Source organism: Pygoscelis adeliae, unplaced genomic scaffold (genome assembly GCF_000699105.1).
Source record: "Pygoscelis adeliae isolate BGI_AS28 unplaced genomic scaffold, ASM69910v1 Scaffold122, whole genome shotgun sequence".
Lineage (NCBI taxonomy): Eukaryota > Metazoa > Chordata > Aves > Sphenisciformes > Spheniscidae > Pygoscelis > Pygoscelis adeliae.
This window is the reverse complement of record NW_008824358.1, coordinates 6,452,074-6,470,591: the sequence shown is the minus strand read 5'-3', so window position 1 is coordinate 6,470,591 and position 18,518 is coordinate 6,452,074. Positions and strand designations below refer to the sequence as shown.

The 18,518-nt window shown below is 43.3% G+C and overlaps 1 protein-coding gene across 1 annotated transcript in view; it reads left to right on the top strand.

Annotated features, from left to right (window-relative positions):
- ANAPC1 (anaphase promoting complex subunit 1) overlaps positions 1–16,095 on the top strand; it is a 36,264-nt gene extending 20,169 nt beyond the window's left edge. Inside the window, exons 27-49 of the mRNA XM_009319645.1 lie at positions 6–172; positions 1,414–1,532; positions 2,029–2,300; positions 3,142–3,376; positions 4,559–4,650; positions 4,822–4,956; positions 5,125–5,207; positions 5,359–5,437; positions 6,057–6,131; positions 6,820–6,896; positions 7,130–7,220; positions 7,312–7,365; positions 7,670–7,863; positions 8,239–8,325; positions 8,840–8,957; positions 9,825–9,902; positions 10,338–10,405; positions 12,076–12,214; positions 12,607–12,693; positions 13,256–13,351; positions 13,697–13,895; positions 14,397–14,531; positions 15,752–16,095. Of these exons, the coding sequence (XP_009317920.1) occupies positions 6–172; positions 1,414–1,532; positions 2,029–2,300; positions 3,142–3,376; positions 4,559–4,650; positions 4,822–4,956; positions 5,125–5,207; positions 5,359–5,437; positions 6,057–6,131; positions 6,820–6,896; positions 7,130–7,220; positions 7,312–7,365; positions 7,670–7,863; positions 8,239–8,325; positions 8,840–8,957; positions 9,825–9,902; positions 10,338–10,405; positions 12,076–12,214; positions 12,607–12,693; positions 13,256–13,351; positions 13,697–13,895; positions 14,397–14,531; positions 15,752–15,867 (2,796 nt within the window). The 3' untranslated portion in view covers positions 15,868–16,095. The remainder of the gene's footprint in view (positions 1–5; positions 173–1,413; positions 1,533–2,028; positions 2,301–3,141; positions 3,377–4,558; positions 4,651–4,821; positions 4,957–5,124; positions 5,208–5,358; positions 5,438–6,056; positions 6,132–6,819; positions 6,897–7,129; positions 7,221–7,311; positions 7,366–7,669; positions 7,864–8,238; positions 8,326–8,839; positions 8,958–9,824; positions 9,903–10,337; positions 10,406–12,075; positions 12,215–12,606; positions 12,694–13,255; positions 13,352–13,696; positions 13,896–14,396; positions 14,532–15,751) is intronic.
- The last annotated feature ends 2,423 nt before the right edge of the window (positions 16,096–18,518 follow it).

Here is an 18,518-nt window from a genome sequence, read left to right as displayed (position 1 = left end):
ATGAGGATGGCATGAATGACATGAACGAGGAAGTGATGTCACTAATATGGAGCGAGGATTTGAGAGTGCAGGAAGTACGCAGGCTCCTTCAGAGTGCCCGTCCTGTACGTGTCAATGTAGTGCAGATGCCAGAAGCTAGTGATCATGAATACATAGAAGAGAAAGAAAACCGGTAAAAACTGTCTCCGTTTCTAGCAGTATTTTGTTAGCATTTCACTTGGGTGAAAAATTGTTTGAATATTTTTCGTGGCTTAAAGTTCAGTATGTCTAACCAAACAGTGCAATATATCTTAGTCTGAACTGAACATTAAAGTAGGCAGGCCTGAGTGAAGGACACACAGAAGAGGGTTGGATTTCATAATCCAAGTCTTTGAAGCTCAGTGTACTTCAAAACTCTGCTGTGTTTGAGTTGGAGGGCACTCCGGATTGGAGCAGCGTATGGGAAAGATTGTTAGTTTGAACCCCAAACAGTGTGTTGAGATCAGTTAGGGTTTGAAAGCAGATTGTAGCTTTTTTTTTTCCCCACCTAAAAGGTGTGAAATATAAGGAGGACCTAGTCTGTAGAGAAAATGCCTCTGTAGAGAACAAAGTGTTGTCCATCCCCTGCCTAAAACTAGAGAGCCCTTTGTTCAGGGCTGATCTTAGGTTTAAGCAAGACTTGGGTCAGGGGACCTAATTAATTCTACAGAAAGCAAATTCACTGTCCCATCCCTCTCTCTTTTGAAACCTCCTATTGGAGCCATTATATGCCTAGTGGCCTCACAATTGTCCCCGTCCTCCTTCTTTAGTCACTTATTTTGGGGGTGTTAAAAGTATCTTCTTTAAAAAACAAAAGAAAAAAAGCAAACTTCAGAACATGATTAACATGCAAAACACTCTACAGAAGTAGGAAGCTAAAGGAATGCATCAAATTATTGTCTGACCTAACAAGCTGAGTAATCTAGCAAGTCTAGAAAGTGTTTCCAGAGTAAATCATAGAGAATTGTGGTCAGCGTTCTTGGAAGCACATTATTAATTCTGTACACAGGTTATTACTAGATGTGATCACTAGTCATAGCCAGATCCCATACGGCAATCAGCTTTGTTTTGCTTTCTCCTAACACCTTGTTTCTGATATGGCTGCTAAATTGTCCGTAGCGCAGATTTGTTTAACTAGCACCTAGCTTTAAGGGAAAAATGGAGATAAATTTCAACGTGACGTCAGCTAAAGTATATCTTTGAAATTAATCTTGTAAGGACCAACAATGCGGTTCAAGAGTTTTAGCCTACTAAAAAAAAAAAAAGAAAGACAACATGCTATCAAAAAATGGTCTGTTCAGTGCCTGTTGTCTGTAGGTTCATTTTATATCATGTATTTGGAAAAATTTTCTGTATTAAGCAACTGGCTCGGTTTTTCTGTCATCTCCCCAACAGGCTGTTACAGCTGTGCCAGCGAACCATGGCACTACCTGTTGGACGAGGAATGTTCACTTTGTTCTCATATCATCCTGTTCCAACGGAACAGTTGCCCATCCCTAAGCTGAATCTAACTGGTACGTTGGTCAGAGTTTCTTTCGGTTGTTACCTCATTTCTTTCTAAACCTGTTGTCATTTTTATAGCATCTTCTGTGTCTCTCCGCAAAGAGTTCCATAGCTTAAGTGTGCTTTTTGTGAAGAGTAGCTCTTTGTTTTGAATCTGTCACCTACTAGCTTCTTGTTATTGGGCCAATGTTGTTATCTAACACTGAGACCTTATATCAGGTACATTCTGAGAAGCAGAGAGCGCTGAAATAAATTGCCTAAGGGCATGCAGCTGATCAGCATTGGTGTCATACAGGACAGAGATACTGCAAAGTCCACATCGCTGGTTCATCTACTATGCTGTGCTGTCTTCTGACATGCCTGAAGATACCCAAGGCTGTCTTCAGATTGGAAGTGTTACCTAGCATGCTGTCAGAGTTTGTTCACTTGGCACCCCGCTAAGTTGAGAGCTGTTTCTGAAGTGGTTTGGATTCACCTAATTGCTTTTAATGATTTTGTCATGGGCAGGCCGTGCTCCTCCTAGGAACACCACTGTTGATCTGAACAGTGGGAACATCGATGTGCCTCCTAACATGGCTTGCTGGGCCAGCTTTCACAACGGGGTAGCTGCCGGCCTGAAGATAGCGCCTGCTTCACAGATAGACTCTGCTTGGATTGTCTATAACAAGCCCAAAATTGCTGAACTAGCAAATGAATACGCAGGCTTCCTCATGGCGCTGGGTCTCAACGGGCATCTCACAAAACTTGCCACGCTCAATATACATGACTACCTAACAAAGGTGAGGCCTTCTTTCATAGGCAACAGAGAAAAATATCTGTAGGACTTGAATTCTTTAAACAAAACAAGAAAGAAAAGTCAGCAGATTTCTCTGAAACACTGAATTGGAAGTTTCCCAATGTGGGAGAATATCAGAGTTGCTTCACTAATATTCGTAGTGCAGGGCTTCATTTCTGTTTAAAAGATTTTCAGCAGTTTTATGACTAAATCTTTCCATGTTGTGCACAGCTCGTTGGGATAGGTGAATGCTCTGAATTACTTCTGCTCACTTTCTATCAAAATGTCCTTGTTAATCTTTGCATTAACAGAGTTAGAGCTAGGGACTCAAGATTTTATGGACTTTGCATTAAAAGGCTGAAAATCATATGTGCTCTTGAAATCTCACCCTAAATCATAAGAAGTTGTGAACACATAATTACTTTCAAACTTAAACACCAGGAAACGATACATGTGGCTTGGGGGGAGGGATTGATAAAGAACTACCAAGGAGATAGGTAAGATCCTTTTAAAGCAAAAACTTCAGGTTTTGTTTTAGAACAACCCAAGTGTGTTGGGGTTTTTTTGGAAACTAAACATCTACGTTATAACCATGCTTAGTATTTGATGGTGTGAGAATTTCTATTTGGATTGAAGTCTTGCCTCTGCAGTAAGATCATACATTTGGGAAATACCTTTACACCCATAACAGCTAGTGTTCATTTTCCTGAAGGGGTGGATAAAAAAGTTTAGCTGCTGTGTATACTTGAGAATGTAAGACTTGCGTTAAGATACTTGGACAAGTGTCTTTCCTTTTCTGAACACGTCTGCTTTCTTTGGTCGCTGATGCTTGTTTCCTTTCTCAGGGCCACGAGATGACAAGTATTGGACTATTGCTTGGTGTTTCTGCTGCCAAGTTGGGCACAATGGATATGGCTATTACACGCCTCCTGAGCATCCACATACCTGCTCTCCTGCCACCAACTTCAACAGAGCTGGATGTCCCCCACAATGTGCAGGTGGCTGCCGTGATAGGAATAGGCCTTGTCTATCAGGGCACCGCTCACAGGCACACAGCTGAGGTTCTGCTGGCTGAAATAGGTAGGTGCTAACGCTGAAAAAACGGGATGAGGACTGGGAGGATCGCAACGTGTGAATGATTAGCACAGTGCATCAGGGAGCTGAGAATTTTAACGTCTTTATACATCTGCCACTGCAATACTCACCTCTCATTTTCCAAACCCCATCTTCTGTTTTCAGAGAAACAGAAGTTACTGTGAAGTGTGTATTTGTATAGCATAGAACAATCATTGAATTTAGTAGAAGAAATGTAGCAGCATCAGTGCTGGACCTAGATGCTTTTCCCATCTGGAAATTTTGTCTAATGAGAGCTGGTCTGGGATTTCTGGGGTTGCCAGCTACTTGGTAAAAGGACTGCAGTAACTACACGTTCCTCCTGACCCGGATGCTGTATCTGCAGAGATCCTGACCCTGTACAGCTTTTGAGCAGATCTGTTGCACGCTGTATACCCAACGCATCTGATGCTTCCCACACATTTGTTGTTTCTCATGTCTGTCCACGAGGTAGCTGCCACTGTAGAAACCAGAGACTGAGGCACTGGGTGGGGAAAAAATGCTTTCCTCTTGCAAGGACAGTCTTGTTGGCTCGCTAGGTTGGTGGAAGTGCAGCCATCGTGTCCTAAATTCTCCTGTTCCGAATTTGTTTAAGGCTTTCTAAACAGTAGTCTTTAAGAGCTGGTTCTGAACAGTAAATTTCTGATCTGAATTGTGTCCTCATTCTGCGGATAGTTCTTCTGATTTTATTTATAACGGTTAAGTTCTTACTAATGTTTATATGTAACTTTAAAAGAGACTGTATGGATTATTAAATAGAGAATGAGAGAAATTTTAAGGGTAAAATTGTACCTGTTCTGTTTCTGGTAATTTGATACATGCAATCTTTTCTAGCAACAGCTTTTGAACTCTGCTGACAGCATTTGGATAGGTTCAGAGGTCTTAAAGTATACGCAATTGTAACATGGCATGTTTTCACTCTCTCTGAACTCCAACCATAGCATTTAGCAATATGTACTGCTTCTGGCGGGGTTTGCCATTTGGTGGTGGATAGGTTAAGTGACAATTATTTGTAATTCCACTGAGAACTTTCTTGAAGGGACAGATTTTTTTTTTCCTCATTTCATTAGAAATGTAGTGCTTAATGAAAGAATGTTTACTTAGCTGGAATTTTAAAAGATTAATTTCACTGTTTTGTTTTTTCTCCAGGACGTCCTCCTGGACCAGAAATGGAGTACTGCACAGACAGAGAGTCCTATTCACTTGCATCTGGGCTCGCCTTAGGCATGGTTTGCCTAGGGGTGAGTGCCTCTCTTCATTTCAACTGCAATTAGTAGAAGAATCATTATATGTTGGGGTGGGGTAGCAAGAGCTGTTTCACCCTTGACTCCCAACTGCCTTTGGCCGAAAGCGGTTTTTTTGTCATATAGCAAGGCACTTGCATATTATTTCTTCTCCTCTTCATTCCTTAGCACGGCAGTAATTTGATAGGCATGTCAGACCTCAATGTTCCCGAGCAGCTTTACCAGTACATGGTTGGGGGCCACAGGCGGTTCCAAGCGGGAATGCACAGAGAGAAGCACAAGTCTCCCAGTTATCAAATCAAGGTACGTGTTGATGATTTTTTTGCTCATTTAAGCTGAAAACAGCAATAGTTAGAAGTCGGAGAGGTGTGTGTCTCGATGCGCCAAGTGACTTTGAATGCCTGTACACATCACTACAGGCTGTTGCCTTCCTAGTCAGCTGGTCTGAAAGTATGCATTGCGTTTTCACAGGAGGGAGACACCATAAATGTGGATGTTACTTGTCCAGGTGCCACACTTGCACTTGCTATGATCTACCTAAAGACTAATAACAGGTATTAACCTTGGAATTGCTCAGACATTTTGCAGTAACTTGCGATAGCAGTTTAAACTGCCGTAATGTTGGCTCTGCTTTGTGTGGCTTACTCGATTTTGTGCATTGCTGAAATAAGATCTGGAAACTCTGTTCCTTACTGTGCTCTGCAGATCCATTGCTGACTGGCTTCAAGCACCAGATACCATGTATTTGCTGGACTTTGTAAAACCAGAGTTCCTTTTATTGAGGGTAAGATTTTCTTTTGTTTCATTTCTCCATCTACTTAACGATACTAAAAATGCATCTTTTTTATTTTAATTTCTAATCCAGCCCACGTGCCTATCATGCAGAATCCTTTAGATAGCTGGTAACTTGCTTGCTTGCCAGCCAAACTCATACCTTCAAACAATTTCTGCATGCAGTAAGGCAGCTTGCTTGTCATGCAGCACTAGAGACAGAATTTAGTGAGAAATATCTGAATAAAACATTTCATGTGGAATGTTCAATTAGATGTTTAGGTAAATGTTTCTAGCTTTTCCCAAATTAATTTCACAGGTAAAAAATAAGTTAGGCCTCAGCATCTGTTATAAGTACATAGTGAATTTTCATCTCGCTTTACCAACTAAAGATACAGACCTTGCAAGGATTTATTCTGTGGTTCTTTTTTCTGCAAGCGCAATTTGCATCTCTTAAAATAAAAGCTATTTTGTCACTTCTGATACGAAGGCTGAGAAACAGTGAAGAAGCTGCTAGTCGGTAGCTGGATTGTCTGCGTTTCTGAATGCATTTAGTACATTAAAAAAATACCATTGATTTTTGTGTTGGGGTTTTTTTCTTCCTTATGTTTTGGCTTTCTCACTTTTTTTAGACCTTGGCTCGATGCCTGATTTTGTGGGATGACATCTTGCCCAATTCCAAGTGGGTTAATAGCAACGTGCCCCAAGTAGGTATCTACACTTAATGTGCTTACTTCCCAATTTTACATCTCACTGGATTGTTCTGCATGTGAACATTTCCTTAGTCGGATGAGCTGCACAAGAAAATGTATGTTAAATCGTGTTCACATGACAGATGATGGTTACATTGGATTCCTGGACTGTTACGGGAGCACTGGGGACTCCCATCCCGTCATGTTAGAGAGGAGAGGATTGAGGAGGGATGCAACTGTTCAAGACATAAAATGGTGCCAGAGAGAGAGAGGGATTAAACTCCACCTTGACCAAGCAAGGAGCCAGGTGTAAAACTGCTGCAAGGAGGTTTCAGTTGAGCGTTACGAATAACTTAAATAAATATCTATCAGAAATTCAGGATGCTGATGGACTACATAGCCTCTTGAGGTCTCATCCTGTTCTGTTTTCTCTCATATTTGAGTACATATAGTAACATTGTGCTTCTGACAGAGTCTTGCCATTGTTTTAGAAATCTTTAAGGGACCAGATCCAGGAGCATTGAAGGGTGTCCCTCTTTGATCAGAAGTACAATGGAGCAATAGCACGTGGAAGAAAAAACAGCCCTTATGCCTGTGAAACAGACCTGTTTTGTATCAGTTATGAACCCTCAGTGCCCAGAGTTTCAGTTAATTAACCAGTTTCCCCTGGATTAATTTTTCTATGTCTTAATGGTTTTTGTAGATCATAAGAGAGAACAGTATATCTCTTCATGCAACAGAGCTGCCTTCATCTGAAGACCTGAGTTTAGAAACACTGGCGTAAGTAACATGTAAAAAATTCTTCTTCTGAAAAATGCAGCTGAACTCTTTATAGGGATATCAGCATGCAAAAGAATCTCTCCCTTGACATTTAGGGAATTTTATTCTCTGTTTTCTGTAAAAGATAAGTCTTTTCAATTTTCCCTTTTTTTAATTATTAAGGAGTTTGTGATGCGTATTCAGATAAGGAAGAGAGAAACATTTAGTCATTTCCTGTTTATGTTGCTTATTAGGCAAGCTCATGTCTACATCATTGCTGGAGCGTGTTTGTCACTGGGATTTCGATTTGCTGGTTCAGAAAATCTGGCAGCATTTAAGTGCTTGGTAAGAGGTTTTTATTTTTTCCCTTCAATTACAAAAGATAAGTTACAGCTCTATGGTATCTATATTTAGTATGCATTTCTCTTCTTTCCAGTACAAATATGCAACAGATTTCCTGAAGTGTTTGTCAGCACCAACAGCTTCAATAGTAAGTTCTTTCTAGTTTTCTCTCAATGAAAAGGAGGTTTTGTTGTGTAACGTACTTTGATTACTCTCACCAAAACCTTAAAGAAACAAAAACATCCCTTTGACTTTTCTAAATTACAGACTATTTTTAGAATGTGGCAGGGCTGTGAATCATTTTTGTTAAGGACTTTGCTGGTTCTCCGCTCTCCCTCTTTCTGTGGAATGTGGTTTTTCGAACACTGGGGTAGAAAGCAGCATATTAGACCGACCAGAAGCGTGCGTTTGACCACAGAAGTGTAACAATGCCTTCCCCATTCTACTTGAAGACAGGTCACTATAATCTCGAAACATGCTTGAGCGTCTTGCTGCTGTCTCTCGCGATGGTGATGGCTGGCTCCGGAAACCTGAAAGTTCTTCAGCTTTGCCGTTTCATGCACAAGAAGACAGGCGGAGAGATGAACTACGGGTTCCACCTGGCTCACCACATGGCTTTGGGGCTTCTCTTTCTGGGAGGAGGAAGGTAACTTGCCATTTCCAAAGGCAGGTTTTTATTTCTTTCACCTCTCCTGCAAAAGCTGGAGCAGTGTGCAATTTAATTGATTTTTTTTTTTTAATAACATACAGATGCATAAAGAGATTTTCTATTGCAGATGAAAGTCCTGTTGTTTTCTAGATACTACATTTCTTGAATGCCATAGGAGTGTTTCTGGCTTGTGTTTATTTCCTACTGCTACATGTTTATTTTGACTGCTGTAGGAACACATTTGTAAACTCCTTGCTTGTATGCACTTTGCTACTGTCCTTCCCTTCCCTGGGACACCAAAATATTTTGAACACCTTTGCTAGTGGCCAGCCTTTGTTAGCACTGAAACTAATAGATAATGTTTTTCTACAGATACTCACTGAGCACTTCTAATTCTTCAATTGCTGCTCTCCTTTGTGCTCTGTACCCTCACTTCCCTGTTCACAGCACGGACAATCGGTAAGGGTTTGCTAGGGTTCTTATTTCCTTAAGCTAAATCATCTTCTTACAAAAGAGGTTATCTAGAGGCAAATTATTTAGAATTTTTACCTGGGCACTCTGTAAATAATTTTTTTTTTCAGGTTTAAAAAAAAAAGTGAAAAATAGAAGAAATGAATGAAGATATAAGATGATGGTAGTGATCTTTGATCAGTGAGGAAATGCAAGCAGGTTTCCTGAGGCTCTACGCTGTGGTCCTGTGACTGGACTCTTCCAATTTGCTCAGCAGAAAAGATGTTTGTGGAAAATCTGTCCATTTATGGCTCTTAATCAGTTTTAGCTATGATTCATGAAGTCCTGTTCTGTTAGCTAACACGTACATGTTAAAGCAATATAAAACCTACTAAATTACTACAAATTTCTCTTTAGTTTAATCAACAGCTGTATTTGGTTATTGAGCTGTGTGTAGTTTGGTATTTGGGGATTATTCCCTGGCTGTACTACACCGTGCCGAATTCCTTATTCCCATACACAGGTACCACCTTCAGGCTCTGCGACACTTGTACGTGCTGGCGGCGGAACCACGGCTCTTAACACCCGTTGATGTGGATTCAAACACTCCTTGTTACGCACTGATAGAGGTTACATACAAGGTAATGTGTCTGGGAGGCAGTAAGGAGCGAAGGCCTTTGAGAAGGTGTGGGAGACAACTGAAGACTCTGATGTACCAAAGGCACGCTATTTTCATTGTTGTGGCCAGCAGCCTTGGGTTTGTTTTCAAGTTGTGGTGGAGACAAGCCAAATTCTACGCAAATAATGGAAGGCTTGTGCTCAGCCCACTCACACCTTACGTGTGCTTTGATGTCACCCGGAGAGCAGAATACAGGACAAGTAAAAGGCACCACAAAGTCTTCAAACAGTCAAGTGTGTAATGACTGACCCGGGGTCATAGTTGTCCTCTTTCTAAAGAGGAAGGACTTCCGAAGGCACAGAGGTGGTTGGAACCATCCGTGGTTTTAGAAGCCTTCTCCTAATTCTGCTGAAACGGGCAACCTAGTGTTTCTCCTGGGCGCTTGCATTATGTGTCTTTTGGGGAGGAGTCCTTTCTGCAGGATTTATTTTGTACAAGCTTACGTGAGACAGGTAATGCTCGTGAAAGGACTAAAGAAAGGGTTCTTGGGATTTCAGGGGAGAAGAGGTGCAGCAGGGATCCCTTGTGGTTCTGGCAGAGTTCTGCATGTTCATAATACAGTTTACTTTTCAAACCTTCAGATTTCAGTTGAAGTGTGCCTGACTTGCACAATGTTATGTGTTGATCCATCCATGGGAAACGTACCTTTAATTTAGGTGTATGTTTCCTGACATTAAAGGCAATGCTAAGTCATGTATTTACTCAGAACTCAGGAACAGAAACTGCCTGACTTCTGCCAATGGAGTTGTTATAAATGAGATGCACGTTTTCTTTCTTTTCTCACGAAAATGAGCTTTACTAATATGTGACTACTGGTGGCATTTTGAAGGGCACGCAGTGGTATGCAGAAGCCACCGAGGAACTGATGGCACCCACGCTTCTTCCAGAGCTTCACTTACTGAAGCAGGTAAAGGAAGTCTCCGCTTTAGTGAGGAATTTAATCACCCAGTTTGTGTCACAAACAGTGCAAGAGCAGAGACTTAGTGACTTTTCACTGATTCCCTGTTCAACCTTAGCCAGACTCTGGACGATGCTGTCCCATAGTAATATCTCCAAAGACAATTCTGTCACTATGGAGCATGTGTTAAAATATGCCACACGCTTCTCCTCGGTCTTGAGCATAATGCTTTCAAGATCTGATGTAGCAGGGAGTTCCCTGTGCCAGAAAGCTTTGCTGTAGGAGAGACAAAGCTAGGTGCTCTTCCTGAGTTTTCAGGGTGGGTGGCACTATAAAAGGGCACGTGCCCTTTTAAGGGCCCAGAGAGAACTGTAGGCTTATGTAGAAAACTCTTAATTTTATGATTCTGGTTGTATCTAGTAATAAAAATGCTTACATTGACAGATCAGAGTGAAGGGACCACGATACTGGGAGTTATTAATAGATTTAAGCAAGGGAACGAATCATCTAAAGTAAGTATTCTTTATAATGCCTAACTGAATAATGACCTTGTAGTAATATTTCTTAGAATTTTTTTTTAAAACCTCCTGCACTTGTAACACCTACAGTTTGGAAAGAAGTCTGGTTTTGATCGGTTCACTGTTGTGCATTTGACAGCACTTTAGGGTGAAGAAAGAAACTGCGTAGTTGGTTTCACCTATTGATGTGAATAATTCATGCAAAAACAGGGCAGGGGAAAACCTGATAGTAAAAACCGCAGATATTGGCAGCGGGATTGAGCAGTACCAGAAACCATCTTCAACTCATGGTTTTAGTTTAGTTTTGAGTTGATGTGATGTCATGTTTCCCAGACTGTTGATACAGTAGTTAGCTAACTGTTACTGCTTTGTGAAATACTATTTTTCTCATGTTACGTGAAGTATACAAAGTACTGCTTACTGCATTTTAACTCTCCGTCGGGCAACTGTGAAAAACAGAAATCTTACCGGAATACAGTATCTGCGGGTAAAATCATTCTCATCTTTGCGCTTAACAGCCTACAGTGTAACTTGCTGCTGTGAGTAGTATAGAAGCAGCCAGCTGCATCTTTCATCAGTAACATGGTTTTTCTAGTTACTTTAAATGCCACTATTGAGATTAAATTAGGCACTACAATGCAGCATCTAGTGGTCCATGCCTTTAAAGATAACAAACAGGACTGAGGCAGAGTGCACAGTCCTCCAGATCAGGAGGCACATACTGATTCATCTGCTGCACCAGAGCTGGCAGAAGCCAGCTTTGTCCTGGGTTAAGCCTTTACCACACTCGAGCACTTGTTTGTCCAAAAGAGCCTTCCTGTGCTGCCGCAGCAGAAACCAGCGTGGGTGACTGAGAAACTTGCTGCCTTTGGGACTTGCCTGTTCTCTGGGTCTCCAGATGCTTTGCATCTGTCAGCTCTCGTGTCACAACATCTTGTCCCCAGCCTTTTAAAATGGTAGGGACCCGGCTGGCATTGTTCTGGAGATAAATGCACGTGTGAGAAATAATTTTCCCTATCTTACTACACGTGAATTGCTGCTACGCTGTTATGCTAAGCAGTTAGTTTCAATACAGATAATTTAGTTATTTTAAGGATGCCCAGTGCCAACAGTTAATGGCGCAACTGATACTCTAAATCAGGTAAACATGCAGCTGCTTTGCAATAGCGTAACTTTGAACTGCTGCACACTTCTATTTGTAGGCTTGGTCAGGAATAGTGGGGTTTTGTTGTTTTGGGGGTTTTTTGGTTTTTTTTTTTTTTTTTCATGGAGAAAGGACCATCACAGCACGCCTTTAAAGCTGTGGATACCAGCTTGCATGGTTTTCCTTGGTGCTGGGGGCTCATCCTTGAAGAGTCTAACAAGAACCTGCAGTGGCTTCAGGAAGTTACATTCCTTAATCTGTAGGGCTCATCCCTTTTTCACCACCATTGCCTGCCATCACATCACCGTTTGATAGCAGCCTGCCCTGAAGATACCAGGACTTTATATATATATATATATATACACACACGCGCGAGTGGGGCAGGGTTTAAATAATCAGGACAAAGCCTAAACGGGGATATTGCTGTATATGAGCTGTTGGAGTTCACGTTTCCTTTACAGGTCTGCCTCGTTTGCATATATGTATCAATGTAAAGTAAGCACCGTTGTTGTTATTTCAGATCAATTCTTTCAAAGGGTGGCGTCTTGTACGTGAAGCTGAGAGCTGGGCAGCTCTCCTACAAGGAGGACCCGATGGGCTGGCGCAGTCTCTTAGCACAGACTGTTACTCACCGAAACTCTGAAGCTCGGGCGTTCAAGGTATCGCTCCCAAACTGGTTTCCTGCCAGGAATGCTGCCTCTAGAAAGGCTGAGGGAAGCACAGCAGGTCATGCTGTGTTATTTATTACCAGCACCTAGCTCTGCCACATGCTTATGAGTACTGAAGTTAACGTGCTTTGCTTGAGGGAAAGGAAGTCTGGTGGCTTTCACAGGGCATGTGATGAGCTTAAGCTAAGAGCAGCTATGCGAATGTACGTTTGTCGTGGGCAGACAGAAGCGTTGGGCATGTTTTGCCCATGATGTGATTTATGTAGGTTACCATCTTCTCACTTGTGTGCTGGGGAAGGAAGGGTTGGGTATAAATTGCTACTTCATTTGTGCAGTAAAGCCAAAAAGTTCATTTTAAGAGTGTGATTTAATCTGTTTTTTAGCCAGAAGCAATTTCAGCTTTCACTTCTGATCCTGCTCTGTTTTCATTCGCTGATTATTTTTGCAAACCAACTGTGAACATGGGACAGGTATGATGCCTAGATGTGGACTAGCATGGTTTCTGGCTTGCATGAATAAAAGGTGGGAAAATCCTACGTTAAACTGAGGAACAGAATTCAGTCCTTCAAGTAGCGGGGACAGGGAATATTCTAAGGGATATTTTGTAATACAGAGGTGTAAAACAGTGTCGACCCTACAGTTTTTGTTGGTTTTGTTTGGGTTTTTTTTCCCATTGGTTACCTGATAGTTGCTGCTAGTTGTCTACACCAGTTGTATTCATTGCAGAATGTGTTTAACAAATACCGAGAGCCCTGTTCGGTGTCCTGAAGCATTTAGGTGAAGTCACTGCAGAAGGGTTAGGGTGTTTTGCACTGTATTTCTCTGCACGAAATGACTTAAGGGAGGGAGTATTATGCGTAGCGTTAATAAGCCCAAGAATGAAAGCAAGCTGTGAGGCATTGTTAGCTATCACTCATTTATGTAATGTCAGTGCATGGGTTAACTTTAATGGAAGGAAATGTGAGCAATGCAAGAACCTGAAATAAATTGTATCTAGCATGTGTGCTTTGTTAAACATGTGTCTTTTATCAGAAACAGGAAATCCTGGATCTTTTCTCCTCAATTCTTTATGAGTGTGTTACCCAAGAAAATCCAGAGATGCTGCCCACGTACATAGCGATAGATCAGGTGGAGTAAACCTTTTTTCTTTGTTAAAGCTACGCTTTGGCATAAGAGTATTGTTCACTGCGTGTGATTCTTGTAGAAGAGAGAAAGGAAGAAGGGGAGACATACTAGCGAGCTTACAGGGAGATAGCAGAGATTTTAAAAGCAAATTGGAAAATAATCTAAGTTAACAAAAACTGAAATTACACCAGAAACATTAGCCGGCAGTTTTTCTCAGTAGGTGCTCAGAAGGGCAGCCCTTGGCAAGGGGGGGGCTTAGGATTCATTTACTTAACGTTTATGACAACAACATTTCTTTCCTCCTCCAGTTCACATTCTCACAGTCACTTTGTATTTCCCCTCTGCCAGGCTGTGAGGAGATTAGAAAGAAGAGAAATGTCCGAGACATTTGAGCTGTGGCAGATAAAGCTGGTGTTAGAATTTTTCAGTTCCAGAAGTCACCAGGAGAGGATGAGCAGGAATCCAAACCGAGGACTCTTCATGAACTCTGAATTTCTGCCTGTGATGAAGTGCACTATCGATAACGCTTTGGATCAGTGGCTTGAAGGTATAGAGAAGATAACTTTAATCTTACAGCCACGATCGCAATTCAGCATTCTTGTCTTCTTGCTGATCCGGGTTGACTTTTGCCTCAAAAGTACTGAAAAATGATAACTGAAGGGGAGGCACTTGCGTGTTAGCATAAAACAACTTGTTTTCAGTTTAGTGTGTTTAGTGTGAAACATTCACTGAAGAATTATGTTTGACTGTATTGGTGGGAAGTTTAGTTAACGTGGAAGGTTTTGTTTCCCAGAGAAAATGCTTTCCTAATATTGCACTGGGAGAATTTTCTAGGAGCAAAAGCAAGGGGTGACCACAACAGAGAACAGGGTGAAGGGTGGCCACAGCAGAATGGAGGTGTCTTGTAAACAAAACCCCTAGTCCCTCTCTGTGGGGAGATGGAGACTCTTTTCAGCGGGCTTTTTCTGTGGAAATACTGTCGTCTTGCCTTTCTGTTTCCTCCCACAAATGTTCCCTGAATTTCATCAGAGGGTTTTGTATATTACAGCTGGAGGGGATGTCTGTCTGCATTCCTACCTAAGTGGGCAGCCCACGGAGGAATCTCAGCTGAGCATGCTGGCTTGCTTCCTTATTTACCACTCTGTCCCGACACCAGGTCAGCTGGCAGCTGGAGGCTTGGAAGGTAAGACTGGAGTGCAGGACACCACTCTGGACTTGCGTGGACACACGCTCCGGGGTCTGGCCTTGCGTACTGAAAGGAATATATCCTGTAAACTATGTGACAGCGTGCGTTTCCTCTGAAAGCTGTTCCATCGATTTTTATTCTTTGTTAGTTGTCTGGAGTCTGGACAGAAAAGGTAGAAACTTTATGCAGGACTAAAGAAGCCAGAATTGGCCTATATAAGAAAGTCTTAGCTTTTCCCTGACCTGCAGGTAACGATGTTCTCGCAGGCAGCAGCACCAGATAAGATGGGCTGTAACAAGGAAAGATGTTCTTTTTGTTGGGCTAACCGTATCCCGAATGTCCTTAAATCTTTCCTCTAAGTACCTAGTTAGAGCGATCACCTGCTCTTCTAGGTTTCCAGCGGTAATCTGATCTGGGATCCAGGGAAATCCTGGGCCCTTTCACTAGGCAGCTTTTCTCTTGACCTCCGTCAGCCCAACCTGGGGATATACCAGTCCTCCTCTGTTTGCCTAAGGTTTCATAGAATCATAGAATCATTAAGGTTGGAAAAGACCTCTAAGATGATCAAGTCCAACCGTCAACCCAACACCCCCATGCCCACTAAACCATGTCCCTAAGCGCCTCATCTACACGTCTTTTAAATACCTCCAGGGATGGTGACTCTACCACTTCCCTGGGCAGCCTGTTCCAATGTTTCTCGGGTTGCAAAAGAAATGCAGCTGGACTTCGATTTGGGGAACTCTCTGGCTTGCTTAAGGGGTGTGACATGAATGTTACTGCCCCAGTGGCGAGAGAAATCTGTTGCTGAAGGCTTGGCAGAGGCCACAGCCCCGGCCCAGGAGTCCTGTGCAGGCGACGGCTCCCTCAGCGTACAGGCTAACGTGTCTCGTCTTGGACACTTTCCAATCAGGTGCCCGGGTATCTGTTCAGGTCAAAAGGCCTTTACGGAAATCCTGGTTTCCCATGTCCTCTCTACCTGTCACACGTCTCTATTCTGGGAGTTCCTGCCACGTTAATTGAATTTGGGATTTCTTAAACTTCTGTTACAAAAAACTTACTTTTTAACCAGTGTTGCAACAAAACCAGTAGCAGTGAGCACATCTCCAGAGGTGCACCCTGAACACTGGCTGGCTCTCCTTCCTCTATTGACAGTTCTTTCCTCGAGCAAGCGTTACACCAATACGAGCTCATTTTCTTTCTTTCTTCAATCTCTTTAGGAAGCACGAACTTCTCTGAGCTGCTTTTGAAGTTCAAGCAGTTGAATATGCCAGTTCGTGCATTGTTAAGGCTCGCTCCTCTGTTGCTTAGAAATCCACAGTCCATGGTGCTGTAGGTCCGTGGCGTTGGTTTTGTGTGCGGTTACTGAATGACAGAGCCATTTCACACTTTTCAAAAACAGGTAAAATGTACTTGATTTTGTAACTTCTCAAGCAACTTAAACTTCAAACTTGTCCCCGGATGTGGTGACTGTGACCAGGAGTTATTTATAAATTGTTACAATGAATTAAAAAAAAAAAACAAACCTGTAAAAGTGAACTAATAATAAATTTACTTTTGTAACTAAGGATTGTTTACAAATATGTCTTTTGTGGTGAATTCTGAAAAGACCTCGGCTGGGAACCGTACGATTTCCTTGTTTTTATAACTTCTTTGCTTGTGATGTGTCTTAATCCGCTTCCACAAGGTACTGTAGATTTTAGGAGATAGGCAGCCCAGAAGACGCCAAACTTGCTTTTCCTCTTGCCTCTCGGGCTGGAAGGGAAAGCAAGCCACCTGCCACGCCGCTTGCATCGTGCCAAGTATGCTTTTCGTGAACTGGCATGGTCTTTCAGTCTCATTCATGCAATATTATTTTTTTTGTCTCATAAAGGCTACTGTATATCTCCTCCGTACGCATACGTACTCTGTAGGTATAAATTGCTCTGCTCCGACTCATCCGCGACGTACTCGCTACTGCACTGTTTACATCTTTTTTTTTTTCTTTTCTAATCTTTGTTCAGCAATTAGTCAGTGGCTGCTGAGAAAACACCTGCCTCAACTACGTTACGTTATGTCTGGGCAAGAACTGAAACTACTTACAGACAATTTAAATAATTGGGCATTCGTTTGTGTTTCCTTCATCCCTGCTGTGCTGCCTTATTTATTTCCCCAGAGCACTGAACTTGGAGCGTGGCTGGTTCCATGTTTGTTCTGGGCAGGCCAGGCACTTAATTTTTCATAAAAGAGGTGGAGTTACTCCAATAAAAGCAGCCAGAGGTTGAATGATTACTACTAGAAAAGCAGCCGGAGCCAGGCTGTTGGACTCTGCTTATTCTGAAGTTTCAAATTTGATCTTATTCTGTGGGACTTGTGCTGATCTTGGTCCCCTTTTTTTCCAAACCCTCAAGTAGGGGAGCCAAAGGATTTTAGGGAGGGGACATATGGATGGAGGAAGGGAACTAGGAGTGATTATGAAGAAAGCAAAAGTAGAAAAAATATTATTAAAAGGAACGTTTGACGGGTATTAACCAAGGTTTTCAGTGGCTTAAGATGTACTGAAGCGAGGACCTGAGTTGCAACCCTGTGAAGCCCGTGACAGATCTTACCCCCCTCCCCCTTTTTTTTAAGCTGTTCAGGAGTTAATCTAATTTCCTTGGGCAGCCAGATAGGAAAGTCGGCGTTTCGTTTAACCGATGTGATGGACAAAGAGCTCAAAGGCAGCTGCTTTGGAGCTGTAGCTCGGATGCCAGCCCCCTGAGCTATATCCTGTTTGTGGGTTGCACGGCTCCCCGTGTCGGCGATGGGAAGTGAGCGGATGGGTTTTCTCCGTACGCAAGAGCTGCGTTGAGTGACCTGGGGGGGGGGACACAAACGACAGTCTCCCCGCGTCCTGCTGCTGGCTCCGGGTCAGGACAGGGGTTGCAAAAAAGGATGAGCCTGACACACAACAGGCTCGTGGGTGGAGCAGCGAGGGCAAGAGGAAATCAGATGTGTCCTGAGGGAAGTTCCTGCGCGGAGTGCACAGGAGCCGTCTCCGTCCGGGGGCGAGGGTTTGCATTCGAGACTTTGGAAAGGAGAGGGAGCGCCTTGCGCTGCCTCTCTGACAGCTGGAGCCCAGAGACATTGGGGTTTAGTCTTCTAAAAAGCAAAACAAAAAACGCCTCCTCCAGAGGCACCTTCTTTGTTACGTGAATTAAATAAACCCATTAGCAGGGAAGCGTGGAAAACCCCACTTCTGCCACTGGGAGCCCTGAGGTCTAGCCGTGCAGTCCCGGCCGTTCCCTCCCCTGGGATGGCGGTTCGTGCCAGGCTCGGGGGTGGGCATACCTCCCCCCTCGGTGCAGCCTGGGGAAGTTGTTTTCTCCCTTCTAAATTAGGGAAGCGTGAAGCATTAAACCCTCACTTCTCAAAACAAATGAAACTGTGCTTTTCTAATTTCCTTGGGCAGCCACTGACTTTTCTGAGGACAAATGTTTTTTAGCCTCCTAAAGCCCCCACCACGAACAGGGAACGAGTTGCACAGGTTTCTCTCTGTTACTTTTTTGCCCTGTGCATGCTGCGGGAGGAGGAGAAGAGCAGGCAGCACAAATGCTGGATGTTGAGTGAAAAGCTGAGAAACCTGAACTGAAGGTGTGCTAATGCTTGTCGCTCTCCTGCTGGATAACAGAGGTTTTTGTCCTACATTCAGAGGAGTTTCGGGCAACAGTCCGGTGCCTGAGGTCCGTGGTCCAGGCTCCATTGTGAGCCTGACGCTGCCCGGTGGCTCGGCAAGCTGGAAGGCGAAGATGCATTTGACCACAAAGAAAATGAAAAAGCAAAGCGGGCTTTAAGCAAGCCCCTGCAAGGAGGTGCAAAGCGCAGCTTCCCTGGGGCTGGAGGAAGCGTCTCCCCGTGCAGCTGGGGTTAGGCTGCCCGCGGGGCCAGCGTGATGCCGGGAGCACGGCGTGCCCGGGGCACGGCACGGCTCTACCGCCTTGGCGGCACCCTGCCTGCCATTGCTTCAGC